This window comes from Chiloscyllium plagiosum, unplaced genomic scaffold (genome assembly GCF_037043375.1).
Source record: "Chiloscyllium plagiosum isolate Xiang-an unplaced genomic scaffold, Cpla_swu_hap1 HiC_scaffold_45, whole genome shotgun sequence".
NCBI lineage: Eukaryota > Metazoa > Chordata > Chondrichthyes > Orectolobiformes > Hemiscylliidae > Chiloscyllium > Chiloscyllium plagiosum.
The window spans coordinates 89897342-89912235 of record NW_028270183.1 but is presented as its reverse complement, the minus strand read 5'-3'; the positions used below and the strand labels follow the sequence as shown (position 1 = coordinate 89912235).

At 45.3% G+C, this 14894-nt stretch overlaps 1 protein-coding gene across 1 annotated transcript; it reads right to left on the bottom strand.

The window, feature by feature from the left end:
• Positions 1-574: 574 nt before the first annotated feature.
• Positions 575-3005, bottom strand: LOC148136805 (putative G protein-coupled receptor 139). Its single transcript, XM_087983368.1, has 2 exons — positions 2936-3005; positions 575-1500 (listed from the first exon to the last, which is right to left on the bottom strand). The coding sequence occupies exons 1-2, from the start codon at positions 3003-3005 to the stop codon at positions 575-577; spliced, it is 996 nt and encodes a 331-aa protein (XP_087839494.1).
• Between the last annotated feature and the right edge of the window lie 11889 nt (positions 3006-14894).

Below are 14894 nucleotides of genomic sequence, written 5' to 3'. Positions count from 1 at the left end.
CTTTTGTATTATATTTGCACGTGGAACTGGCATGAATTTATTTGGCGTTTGCTGAAATGACGCATCTTTTCGACTCTCTCCATATGACATGTTGCAACTGTTCTAGCCCATCGCCGAACCGTTTCGATTACCTGAGATGCTCTATTTCTTACTGTAGAATTTTGACAGACAATTGATTATTTTTATGAAGTTAAGCAGGACTTGTAATAAAACAACGTGCACAGAATCATTCAGAATTATTGATAAAAGCACAAAAAACAATAAGATTGGTTTCAGTGGTGAAAAGTTCCGAACAAATATTTTGTAAAGGAGCTGAGGAGACCGTTTCCCATTCTATTTTGAAATATTAACATCATGACGCCTTATTTAAATTTGAGAGGCCACTCACAGATCGAGGTTTTCTGTCACATTCCATCACATTTGAACGTTTCGGATCCTTCTGCGTAGTCAACAAGAAACTGAATTTGCTTGACTATTGGCTTTGCTACCTTGAATTTGTTGAGTTTGCACACACTGCATGCTATTTCAAGAGATTGATTAGGCACAGAGTCGCTCTGCAGGATATGAAACATGACTAGCATTTCTCTCTTCTCAATTTTTCCTGTTTAAATCCAGCAGTGATCGTGCTGAAAGGACACACCAGCACCTTCTTTATCTCCTCTCGGAACTTGTTCTGGGAGATTGCGTATATGAAGACGCTGTTGCAGGAACTGAGCAACTGAAGCATATTAACCATCTCTTGAATTATATACCGTGGGTCATTAAAATCCAGGCCAGAGAAGTAGCCTTCACCTGTAATTCGCACGTAGAGAAAATGCCCGAGATAGCTTGCCCACAAGAGGAGGAAGCTGATGGAGATTGTGAAGAGCAAGACTATGGACTTCTTGCGATTGGCCATCTCCATATCACCACGATTGTCGGCACCCCAGAGCCTCCTGCGTGCTCTGCTGGCTGCTAAGATGTGCCTTACGGTCAAGTTGTTCAGAAGCAGGATAAGCAAGAATGGTAGAAAAGGTGTAAATGTGTGGTCCAACCAGTCATAGACTTGCCAGATTGGCCAAGTATAGAAGATCACTCGAACGTCACAAAACCAGCCCACTCCATTCACAGTGTACAAAGATTGATAGATGAAGTAGAAAGGGATGTTCTTGATACAGCTCATGGCATAGATTACTCCAATCACCAACGATGCAGTTTTCTCCTTGCAGTATCTGGCCTTCAATCTCTGGCAACAAATGGCTACAAAGCGGTCGAAAGTGAAGGCCACGGTCAACCAGACTGAACCATCCCGGCTGCAACGGACCAGCACTGCACCGAGTCTGCAAGCAAGCGTGGTGGATAGGTAACTGTCCCGAAAGTAAATGCGTCCAATCCGGTTCAGTACAACAGCGGTAATGATGACAATGAAGTCACTCACTGCTATTGCCACCAAATAATAGGTGATGCACCGGGAAAGTCCACACCGTCCTCGGGAGAGGATTGCAATTGCTATCAAGTTTGCTGTGAGAGGTAGAGACAGAGATATGGTATGATACATATGCCACCAGCTTTTGAATCATCTAATGTATTGCTCAAGTTTACCCTTTAAGATTCTGGTTTTGTCAAATCCGTTGATAAATGTTTGACATCCAGTGCTGGATTAATTAGTTTTCAGCACATGGAGTAACACAAACTACCCCTTCATAAATTCAACGCCTCCCCCACCCCGCCTTTGACAGTGAACCAATACTCACGTCTCACTATCAAAATAAGCATCTGCAAAATGCAAAATATTTGCTGCGAAGTTTTGATGCATACCATGTCCCATCCATCCAGCAACACTATGTTTGCTGATGTAAAATATGTCTACATCCAACAGCATTTCGATGGAACTTTCTAACTTTCCAATTAACACATATCCTCGTCATGTCAAACGATGTCATATATTGTTATTAACTGAGGTTACAGCTGATTGCTAAATCTGCATTTCTTGAATTCCTGATATATGTCCAAAAGTGGTGATGATGTCTTCCACTGCCCATACGATATATTGTGCGATTTCATGTCTCAATGGCTCCATCGTTCCAACTTATTTCCAATTATCTCTGTAATGTTATGAAATATTCAAGCTTTGTGCACTGTATTCTATTTTATCCTTATGTCTCTCATGTTGACCTTCATTTGTTTAAGGTCTCATGAAAGACCCCTTCGTATTTAAGGCAATCCTCTATGGATCAAGTCAAACCCGACGATTTCAAATAGAAATCAAAGATAAGCAACCAACATTCATGATGTCAGTGTCAACCACATCGAACACAAGTAAAATAGGCTGACCCATTTCAAAATCCATACGGAAAATACTCCATTGGTAACATTTTGAATGCATAATCCATTTTTTTAAATTGCATTTCCACTCAATTCCTCAACCCTTTCTGAAATTCAATGGTTGAACATCAAGTACTGCAACGACCACGTGCCATGAATGAATAAAGGAAGTCCCCAAATCTCATTAAAAATCTCCATTGTGAACATACTAGACTGCAATATTTGCATCGATCCCGTAATCAAAATGTAGATTGCTATGCCAATAAACTAAATTATATTTGATCTCGCAACTATCAAGTGGAATTATTGTAATGTAATAATCGTACAACCCCGTCGTAGTCCGTGTTTCTGCATTACGATGGGATTCTTTTGTCCAACACTAAAAACGAAAACGCAATGCTCTGAAAATAGTGGATTAATATTAATAGAACCCCTGTAATTTTAATTTCTAATTTAACCTTAAACTGTATCATATCATAGAATGCAACCATATAAATTACCACGTGCTCACATTAACAAATAATTGAAACTTTTTCAACACATATAAGAACATGAGCTTGATCATGAATAAAAGACGCAACACATTCGTAGCTAAAAAAAACAACAAAATTTTGTAGTTAACGTTATTTACCAGGGACACCAATAAGTGCGAGAATGGGGTAGCAAATTGCAAAGAATGGGCCGTTCGCTGCACCGTGCATTGTCTTTCAAAAAGTGGAAGTACTCCCGAAGCTTCCCACATTATCTCTAAGACGCAAACAAATCATCCCTCATTTATTTACAGTAAGCAAGTCCACAGGGGCAAATAACTGACAACACGTGCATTCAGAATATTTCATTGAACCAGCGTGTTAACTCACCCATGTGTGCCCAACTCTCTTTCCCATCAGAAAGATGAAACACCTCAAAGAACGTCTAAGAAAATTTAATGTTGCAAATGCCACAATTGCCACAGACCATGCCTGCATGAATCCATATCTTAGAATCGCTTATGTTAAATGCTGATACGTGCCCCACCACTATTTTTTTGTTTCTTCTCATCATTGCGATATTCCCAATTAATGCACGTTCATAGGTATCTGTTTACAGTAGTATTTGGCTCCTCATCAGGTGTTCGAGTATTTTATATGATCATGTTGCCCAATGTCATTATTGACTGAAAATCTGCAGCATTTATCCGAGTTGACTTCTGGCTAATTAGGAATGAGCGATAACTTCTGTCATAATAACCAAAACACATCTCCCAGAAATGACGAAGAATGAAAAATCGAACTATTGTTCCTGCTATATCTGAACTTTCACAGCGAATATGTATCTTTTGTCATATTCTTTAACACAACAAGGAGACATGCGTTATAGATCTTCCTTTGTGCCTTCATTTGTGTTCTTACGTGGAAATATTCAGTTTCCAAACAGTGCTATGAAGTATCAGTTAAATACGTAAATAATTATGAGAGCTTGACATTGCTTGCCACTGCTGCTGATGGATGCGTCAGTTGTGGAGAGAAAGTACCTGGAACCTAGGATTATGTGGGAAGCAAGAGAGGAAATTGTAGAGCCGTTGGCAATAATCTTTTCGTCTTCACTGTCAACGGGGGTGCTACCAGGGGACTGGAGAGTGGCAAAGTGGAGTGGCCAGTTCCCGAATCTCGGCTATTCTCTGATTTGGTTGGAATTCAGGAGTGTGTGTGTGTGTGTGTGTGTGTGTGTGTGTGTGTGTGTGTGTGTGTGTGTGTGTGTGTGTGTGTGTGTGTGTGTGTGTGTGTGTGTGTGTGTGTGTGTGTGTGTGTGTGTGTGTGTGTGTGTGTGTGTATGTGTGTGTGTGTGTGTGTGTGTGTGTGTGTGTGTGTGTGTGTGTGTGTGTTATTTATGGTGATGGTTGAAAGTATTATCATCATTAAATTGGGATACACTGTTGTGTTTTCGGTTAGGACAGGTTATTCAATATTCTGATTTATGCTCTTTCTATTTCATTCAGTAATGTTGTAAATAAATCCAGTTTTGCATAGAACTACGTAGTTCGACCGTCTGATTCTCTGTCGAATATCCACTATACACGTACTAAAAATCAAAGAGCAAAATTAAAGCCCGGGCTACTTTCTTGATTTGTTTTGAGGGTTCTTTCCTGATCTAGCCTGTGCCACAACAGTAAAGACTAAGCTGTGGGAAGCAGCAGACAAGAGAGATTTGGAGCTGCCTCCTTCCGTGAAGAAAGAAGAAATAATTACAGCAGTAGCTCAATATTCATATTTGTTGGATAACTCACAGGATCTTTAGAGAAGGCTAACGTTCAATTGGAAATGAAACAGTTGCTGTTCAAGGCAAAAGACAACGAAAGGGAAACGGAACTGAAACCGTTTAAATTACGGTTAAAACCAGAGAGAGAAAAAAAGAAATCTTTTGAACCTCAGAAATTGGCACTTGGGAAAGTTAGCATGAAAGGAGGAAGATGAAGGCTGAAGGTAAGCTTAGTGAGGGTGAGCAAACCTATGGTAGTTAAAGACCTGGAATTGATCTGTTTAAATATATTCAACCATTGCCTTAACTTGATTAGAAGGATGCAGAAACGTATTTTACCTCATTTGAATACGTGGATAAACAAATGCAGTAACCAGAAATCATGTGGATTTTGTTGATCCAAACCACATCTCCAGGTAAAGCGAATAAGGTATTCACATCACTGTCACAGGGGGTATATGAGGCATATGAGGAGGTGAAATAAGACATCTTAAGTGCACATAAGCTTGTGCCAGAAGCCTACAGACAACGTTTCAGGAATCTCAGGAAGGATCCTGTTTAAAGCAATACTGTTTTTTGAAAATCAAACAAAGTGATTTTGATTGGTGGATAAGAACTTTTAACATAGAGCAAATGTACAACGTATTTCCAGAGACAATTATTGTGGAGGGGTTCAAAACTTCACCTCATGACGTAGTGAGAACTCATATCGATGAGCAGGAAGTTGTCCCGTCAAGATTCGCAGCTGAAATGGCTGTTTATTACAAGCTTGACCATAAAGCAAAGTTTGGCTTCCAGAATCAATATCGATCTGTGAGGGATAGAAATTCTGTAAAAGAACAATCCTCAAGTGGAAAAGGAAATATAGATCTCGGTGAAAATCATAAGGACAACTTGCCACAGGGTAAAATGGAAACCTTAAGGCTAGCAGAGAAATCAAAAAAACACTCCGGTGTTTTTATTCAATTAAGTAGACCACATGAAGTCACGGTGTTGGTGGGCTAGGGGAGGCACTGGGAAGCCACATGTAGGAAAACGGGAAAATCCAATGAATTGTGTTGGAGTGTTAACCGAAAACACTATAGAAGCTAGAAAGTTGCACCCGAATGTATATTCTGGTCAGAGATTGGTTGATGAGGAAGTACCACATCTTCTTAAAATATACATCTGCAAAGGTAAAGTTTATTCGCTTAGGGCAGGGGCAACAGGTAAAGAGGTTACAAAACTGAGGGACACAGGATACTCTCAGTCTATGATTGAAAAATGTGGAGATACTTACTCCTGAATTGCCAGGAAAGATACTATCAACGGGAATTCACGGTGAGGCAAAAAGCGGTCAATTATGTAATTTGTGGTTAGAGTGTCCAGTAAAGAGTGCAGATTTCATGATAGCAGTACAGGACAAACTCTCAGCCCCCTGAAGACTATTTGTACTTGCTCATGATATAGCTGTTTCACAGATTGCAGTGCTGTCTAACGTGGTTGAAAAGCAAGTGGAAACTCACGGAACTGGGCAATTGCAGGACACACATCCTGGAATCTTCCCTGACGATGAGGTAAGTAAGTCACAAATTCATTAGTAGGATCAGGACAGATCAAAGAGTACAGGTAAGAAAGTTGTTTCATCAGATGGTTGGCACAAATTGCGAGCAATAGATGACAATGCAGACATCTTTAGCTCAAATAAATTAATTGAGTTACAACCGGAAATTGGAAATTAAAAGCAGTTTTATCAAAAGGCACACACAGAAAAGGAATCCAAATGCATCCAGAAATGTTTTTACCATAAAAATGGTGTCTTAGCGAGGAAACGGAGACAGTAACAGGTTTAGGCAGATGAGAACTGGTCAGAAATTCTACAAATCGTATTGTCAGTTGTGTACAGAAAGGATGCGTTGCAAGTGGTGCATGACCTACCACTTGCGGATTATTTAGGAGTGAGGTAAAGACAAGCTAAAATACAGAATCAGTTTTACTGGCCTGGACTGCACAAGGATATAGTTGAATTTTTACAGATGAGAAATACTTGTCAGATATTTGGAAAACTACAGGCGGTAATAAAACCTTCACATCTAATACTTATTCTTTCATCTGCGAAAACTTTTAAAGGAGGCTTAGACACATATTTCCCCTACCTCAGGTAAAAAGTTGTAAATCAGGATGTGTTAATAATACTGGGTGTATCGACGAGATTTCAAGAGGCCATTCCAAAATTCAATATCACATCTAAAATGATAACTACTCAACTATTTCTCCCAATACAGATATAGTCAGATCAAGGGTCAAACTTCACATTAAAGTTATTCAACGAAGTTATGGACAAATTAAAATTACAATAATTCAAATATACTGCATACGATCTGGAATTGCAGGGAACGGGAGAAAAATGGCATCACACATTAAAGATTATGTTGAGAGCGTATAGTCAAGACTATCCAGATGGTTGCGATCACAGATGCACCATATGAATTGGCTAAATGCGTCCATTTGAATTGGTTTTTGGGCATGAAGTGAGAAGATCGTTAAAAATGTTTCAGGAGAAATGAGTAAGTCAGGATTCAGAGACCAAGTATTTAAACACTCTTTTTCCAAATTTCAGGGAAAGATTAAATAGAGAATTGGAGTTGGCTAGACACTACTTAAAAGTATCGCAGCATACCATGAAACAGGAAGCAGATAAGAAATCACAAATATGATATTTTGCTTTAAGCGATAAGGTATAGTTGTTACTTAAGTGACAAAGAAGAAATATCTAAGTTCACAGCCTTCTGAATTGGACTTTCCTCAAATTAAATTTGTTAATGAGGAAGTTGTCAAAATTGGGATAAATTATTGAGTTATCTTCCAGAGGAAATATCGGGGAGTCGTAAATAAGTTGGCAAGTCACATTGATTGTCATTTGATCTCTCAGGTTGAAGTGAGAATGACCTTTTCTTAATTTGTCAGCTGTATTATGGTAACTTTATCTTGGAATTCATTTGAAATACTTTATAACAAATGGTAGAAATTAATATCCTTCCATACTAAAGTGTGTACAGAATTTAGACGCGTTCTCAGTGAAAAACAAATAATCAGATTTTTGGTAAATAATGCCGGGCAGCTAGCAAATGCCTGGCAAGGAATAAGAACTTTAGAAGCATTGTAAATGACCGAAGGTACATAATGAAGGCATCCATTAGACATCATGTGATTACAGGAGTACGTACACTTGACTATACAGTTGTCCATCAGTGATCGTGTTTTAGTAGATTTTGTTTATAGATTATTTGGATGTGGTTAACACTGACATTAATATTGCATGCAATTATTGTATTGCAAAGAGTATGATTCGTAGCATTTCGCTTTGGAACTCAGACGGAATTGACGTATGCTCCCAACTGCATTTAAGAGGGCAACTATGTCCCACAAGAAACACCGTTTTGGAGTCATCTCCGGCCATTCGTACGTACATGGTATCAGAACACTTAATAAAGATTGCTTATTCTGAGCAACACAGCGCTGAAGATTCCTATTTGACACTTCACTCTCCAACAGCCTCATTCCAATTTGTAGGGATTTTACGAATGACACAATACGTAGGGGCATTTGCCACAGTAATTGAAACCATCGTCTGCATTAGCTGACAACAAGTTTTGAAAGTTTTACAAAGGTGATTGCAGAATAAAAAGATAAAACGAATATAATATGCTACATAAGAATATAAATAGTGGGGCGTGGCGAGAACTAATGTTTCAACAGAAAATCATTTGAATGTTGCAAAAATATTGAGTAACTTCAAAGCCAAAATGAAAATGTGTCGATATGAATATGTGCATGGGAGGTTTTGAATCATTGACAAAGGTTTACTGAAGTTGCCACGAGAGAAGGTGTCTTCAATCGCTTCCAAAGAAGTATTTGTTCAAAAAAAAAAGATCAGGATATTATAAACAATATGAACAATATATGGATCTAACCTAGATTTTTTTCTTTCCAAACTTATTACGTTTGATCTGATTTTAACAATAACTTTATTTCCATGCCACTCTTCCCCATATCGCTTCAAACATTGAGCCATAGAGAGTCATAGAATATAATGCCAGCATACAGCAAAGAAACAGAACTTCCACTCTTGCTCCTATGTGCAGACCACGTTTCCCGAACATAATTCATCTCACTTGCCTCAATTTGATTTATATCCGCCGAGAACTTACATATTCATATTACTGTCGAAAAGTTCATCCCATGTCCGAATCACCGTTTGGCTGAAAGCCCCTCAGGTTTATTGTCATTTTATTTCATCTCAAGTGCAAATTGTAGGTTTGTGAGTCTGCCTTTGTGCCCTTCCCTTGCTAGATGGCAGAGCAGTGCAACGGTATCATTCTCACATTGTTCCTTTGTTAGTGCCGCTATCAAGTAATTATTGGATACAGAGAGAGTGAGCGACACAGAGAGAGGGGGACACAGAGAGAGGCACACAGAGAGAGTGAGTGACACAGAGAGAGAGAAAGGGAAACAGACGGAGAGGGACAAAGAGAGGGGCAGAGAGAGAGTGGGGCACAGAGAGAGGGACAGATAGAGAGGGACAGAGAGAGAGGGGACACAGAGAGTGAGAGGGACTCAGAGAGAGTGAGGGACACAGAGAGAGAGTGACTGACACAGAGAGAGTGAGGGAGGGAAAGAGAGAGATAGGGACACAGAGAGAGTGACGAAAACAGAGAGAGAGAGGGAGGGACACAGAGAGATAGGTACACAGGGAGAGAGCGGGAGAGAGATAGAGAGACACACAGAGAGAGTGAGTGACACAGAGAGTGAGAGGGACACATAGAGAGTGAGGGTCACAGAGAGAGTGAGGGACACACAGAGAGGGACACAGAGAGAGAGTGACAGACACAGAGAGAGTGAGGGAGGGAAAGAGAGAGATAGGGACACAGAGAGAGTTAGGGACACAGAGAGAGAGGCACAGAGAGAGAGGGACAGAGAGATAGAGAGAAGGACAGAGACAGAGAGACAGAGGGATAGAGAGAGAAAGAGAGAGGGACAGAGAGAAAGAGAGAGTGAGGGACACAGAGAGAGGGACAGGGAGAGTGAGGGACACAGAGAGAGAGAGAGACAGAGGGAGTGGGACATAGAGAGAGCGGACAAAGAGGGAGAGAGAGAGGGACAGAAAGTCAGAGAGGGAGAGGGACACAGAGAGTGACAGGGAGACTGAGGGACAGAGAGAGGGGACAAAGAGACAGGGAGAGAGGGACAGAGAGACAGAGAGGACAGACAGACAGAGACAGGGACAGAGAGAGAGAGGGACACAGAGAGGGAGAGAGTGACAGAGAGAGAGAACGGGACAGCAACAGAGAGAGGGACACAGAGAGAGAGAGAGAGGGACAGAGAGAGAGAGAGAGGGTCACAGAGAGAGAGAATGACACAGGGAGACGTGGCCAGAGAGGGAAGAGAGGGTCAGAGAGAGAGAGAGAGAGGGACTGAGAGTGAGAGGAAACAGAGAGGGAGACGGACACAGGGAGAGACACAGAGAGAGAGACAGAGAGAGAGGGACAGAGTGAGAGAAAGACAGAGAGAGAGAGGGACATAGAGAGGGAGAGAAAGACAGAGAGAGAGGGACAGGGACAGAGAGAGGGACAGAGAGAGATTGAGAGAGAGACACACACACAGAGAGGGACACAGACAGAGCGAGAGGGACACAGAGAGAGTGACGAAAACAGAGAGAGAGAGGGAGGGACACAAAGAGATAGGGACACAGAGAGAGTGAGTGACAGAGAGAGAGAGGGACACATAGAGAGTGAGGGACAGAGAGAGAGTGAGGGACACACAGAGCGAGAGGGAGGGACAGAGAGAGATAGGGACATAGAGAGAGTGAGGGACACAGAGAGAGAGGGACATAGAGAGAGGGACACAGAGAGAGAGGCACAGAGAGAGAGCGGGGCAGAGAGAGAGGGGGGCACAGAGAGAGTGAGGGACACAGAGAGAGGGACAGGGAGAGTGAGGGACAGAGAGAGAGGGACACAGAGAGAGTGACGAAAACCGAGAGAGAGAGGGAGGGACACAGAGAGATAGGGACACACAGCGGGTGCGTGACACAGAGAGAGAGGGACACATAGAGAGTGACGAAAACAGAGAGAGAGGGGGAGAGACACAGAGAGATGGGGACAGAGAGAGAGAGAGAGGGACAGAGAGAGAAGGACACAGAGAGAGTGAGTGACACAGAGAGAGAGAGGGACACATAGAGAATGAGGGCCACAGAGAGAGTGAGGGACAGACAGAGAGTGACAGACACAGAAGAGAGGGAGGGACAGCGAGATAGTGACACAGAGAGAGGGACACAGAGAGAGAGGGACAGAGAGAGAGAGGGACAGAGAGACAGAGGGAGAGGGACAGCGAGAGAGGGACGGAGAGAGACAGAGAGGGACACAGAGAGCGGGACACAGAGTGAGCGAGAGAGGGACAGAGAGATAGGAACAGAGAGACAGAGAGAGAGAGAGAGGGACAGAGACAGAGAGGAGGACACAGAGAGAGAGAAAGACACAGAGAGAGAGTGGGACAGAGTGACTGCGGGACAGAGAGAGAGAGAACGAGGGAGAGACAGAGAGAGTGAGGGACACAGCAAGAGAGGGACAGAGAGAGAGTGACGGACAGAGAGCGAGAGGGAGGGACACAGAGAGATAGGGACACAGGGAGAATGAGGGACACAGAGAGAGAGGGACAGAGAGAGGGGGGACACAGAGAGTGAGGGACACAGAGAGAGGCAGGGAGAGTGAGGGACACAGAGAGAGAGAGAGAGGGACAGGGAGAGAGGGACATAGAGAGAGTGAGGAAAACCGAGAGAGAGGGAGAGGGACACAGAGAGAGTGAGTGACAGAGAGAGAGAGGTTGACAGAGAGAGAGGGACAGAGAGACAGAGGGACAGAGAGACAGAGGGATTGAAAGAGAGCGAGAGTGAGAGAGAGAGACAGAGAGACAGAGGGAGAGGGACAGCGAGAGAGGGACGGAGAGAGACAGAGAGGGACACAGAGAGAGGGACACAGAGCGAGAGAGGGACAGAGAGAGAATGACAGAGAGACAGAGAGAGAGCGAGGGACAGAGACAGAGAGAAGGACACACAGAGAGAGAAAGACAGAGAGAGAGGGGCAGACAGACTGAGGGACAGAGAGAGAGCGAGGGAGGGACAGGGGGAGCGAGAGCGAGGGAGGGACAAAGAGAGTGAGGGACAGAGAGAGAGAGACAGAGAGAGAGAGAGGGACAGAGAGACTGCGGGACAGAGAGAGAGTGCGCGAGGGAGAGACGGAGAGAGAGGGATATAGAGAGAGGGACAAAGAGGGAGAGAGAGATTGAGAGAGAGACACACACACACACAGGCAGACAGAGAGAGGGACAGAAAGTCAGGGAGAGAGAGGGACACAGAGAGAGACAGAGAGACTGAGGGACAGAGAGAGAGAGGACAGAAAGACCGAGACAGGGACAGAGAGAGAGAGAGGGACACAGAGAGGGAGAGAGTGACAGAGAGAGAGAGAACGGGACAGCGATAGAGAGAGGGACAGAGAGAGAGAGAGAGGGACAGTGAGAGAGAGGGACAGGGACAGAGAGAGATTGAGAGAGAGACACACACACACACACAGAGTGACACAGACAGAGAGGGACACAGAGAGAGTGACGGACAGAGAGAGAGGGACACAGAGAGAGTGACAGGGAGAGTGAGGTAGGGACAGAGAGAGAGAGGTAGAGAGAGAGGGACAATGAGAGAGAGAGAGGGACACAGAGAGAGGGGGACACAGAGAGAGTGACGGACAGAGAGAGAGTGAGGGACAGAGAGAGAGATATGGACACCGAGAGAGTGAGGGACACAGAGAGAGTGAGGGACACAGAGAGAGGGGGACACAGAGAGAGGCACACAGAGAGAGAGGTACACAGTGAAAGTGAGGGACACAGAGAGAGAGAAAGGAACACAGAGAGAGAGGGACACCAGAGGGGCAGAGAGAGATTGCGGCACAGAGAGGGAGAGGGACGCAGAGAGAGTGAGGGACACAGAGAGAGGGACAGATAGAGAGGGACAGAGAGAGAGGGGGACACAGAGAGAGAGAGGGACTCAGAGAGAGTGAGGGACACACAGAGAGGGACAGGGAGAGTGAGGGACACAGAGAGAGTGACGGACAGAGAAAGAGTGAGGGACAGAGAGAGAGATATGGACACAGAGAGAGTGAGGGACACAGAGAGAGAGGGACAGAGTCAGAGGCACACAGAGAGAGAGGGACACAGAGAGAGTGAGGAACACAGAGAGAGAGAGAGAGAGGGACACCGAGACAGAGGGACACAGAGGGACAGAGAAGGGGACACAGAGAGAGTGAGGGACAGAGAGCGAGAGGGACACAGAGTGAGTGAGGGACAGAGAGAGAGAGGGACAGAGAGACAGAGGGGCAGAGAGAGAGTGAGGGACACAGCGAGAGAGAGTTAGCGACACAGAGAGGGAGAGGGACCCAGAGAGAGTGAGGGACACAGAGAGAGAGGGACACAGAGGGACAGAGAGAGAGGGACAGAGAGAGGGGGGGACACAGAGAGAGAGAGGGACACAGAAAGAGTGAGGGACACCGAGAGAGAGAGGGACACAGAGGGAATGTGGGACACAGAGAGAGGGACAGGGAGAGTGAGGGACACAGTGAGAAAGAGGGACAGAGAGAGAGAGAGAGGGACAGAGAGAGAGTGAGGGACACACAGAGAGACGAACACAGAGAGAGGGACAGAGAGAGAGTGACGGACACAGCAAGGGAGGGACAGAGAGAGAGAGTGACAGACAGAGAGCGAGAGGGAGGGACACAGAGGGAGAGAGGGACAGTGAGAGAGAGGGACAGGGACAGAGAGAGATTGAGAGAGAGACACATACACACAGAGTGACACAGACAGAGAGGGACACAGAGAGAGTGACGGACAGAGAGAGAGGGACACAGAGAGAATGACAGAGAGAGTGAGCTAGGGACAGAGACAGAGAGTCGGAATGAGAGAGAGAGAGAGAGAGAGGGATACAGCGAGAGAGAGAATGCGACACAGAGAGGGAGAGGGACGCAGAGAGAGTGAGGGACACAGAGAGAGAGGGACAGCGAGAGAGGGACAGACTGAGAGGGGGACACAGAGAGAGAGAGAGGGACACAGATAGAGTGAGGGACACAGAGAGAGGGACAGGGAGAGTGAGGGACACAGTGAGAAAGAGGGACAGAGAGAGAGAGGGACAGAGAGAGAGTGAGGGACACACAGAGAGACAAACACAGAGTGAGGGACAGAGAGAGAGAGTGACGGACACAGAGAGAGGAAGGAAGGGACACAGACAGATAGGGACACAGAGAGAGTGAGGGACACGGCAAGGGAGGGACAGATAGAGTGCGACGGACAGAGAGCGAGAGTGAGGGACAAAGAGAGTTAGGGACACACAGGAGAGAGGAAGGGACACAGAGAGATAGGGACATAGAGAGAGAGAGGGACAGAGAGAGAGGGACAGAAAGAGAGTGGGGGACACACAGAGAGAGGAAAACAGAGAGCGGGATGCAGAGAGAGTGACGGACACAGAGAGAGTGATGGAGGGACACAGAGAGATAGGGACACAGAGAGAGAGGGGGCACAGCAAGAGAGGGATAGAGAGAGAGTGACGGACAGAGAGAGAGGGAGGGACACAGAGAGATAGCGACACAGAGAGACTGAGGGACACACAGAGAGAGGGATAGAGAGTGTGACGAACACCAAGAGTGAGAGGGAGGGACACAAAGAGATAGGGACAGAGAGAGAGAGGGACACAGAGAGGGGGACACAGAGAGAGTGAGTGACAGAGAGAGAGAGGGACACATAGAGAGTGACGGACAGAGAGAGAGTGAGGGACAGAGAGAGAGATATGGACACAGAGAGAGTGAGGGACACAGAGAGAGTGAGTGACACAGAGAGAGGGGGACAGAGAGAGAGAGGCACACAGACAGAGAGGGACACAGAGAGAGTGAGGGACACACAGAGAGAGAAAGGGACGCAGAGAGAGAGGGACACAAAGAGGGGCAGAGAGAGAGTGGGGCACAGAGAGGGAGAGGGACGTAGAGAGAGTGAGGGACACAGAGAGAGGGACAGATAGAGAGGGACAGAGAGAGAGAGGGACTCAGAGAGAGTGAGGGACAGAGAGAGAGGGACTGGGAGAGTGAGGGACACAGTGAGAGAGAGGGACAGAAAGAGAGAGGGACAGAGAGAGAGAGTGAGGGACAGAGAGATAGAGGGACAGAGACAGAGGCACACAGAGAGAGAGGGACACAGAGAGAGTGAGGAACACAGGGAGAGAGAGAGGGACACCGAGACAGAGGGATACAGAGAGGGACACAGAGAGGGACACAGAGAGAGTGAGG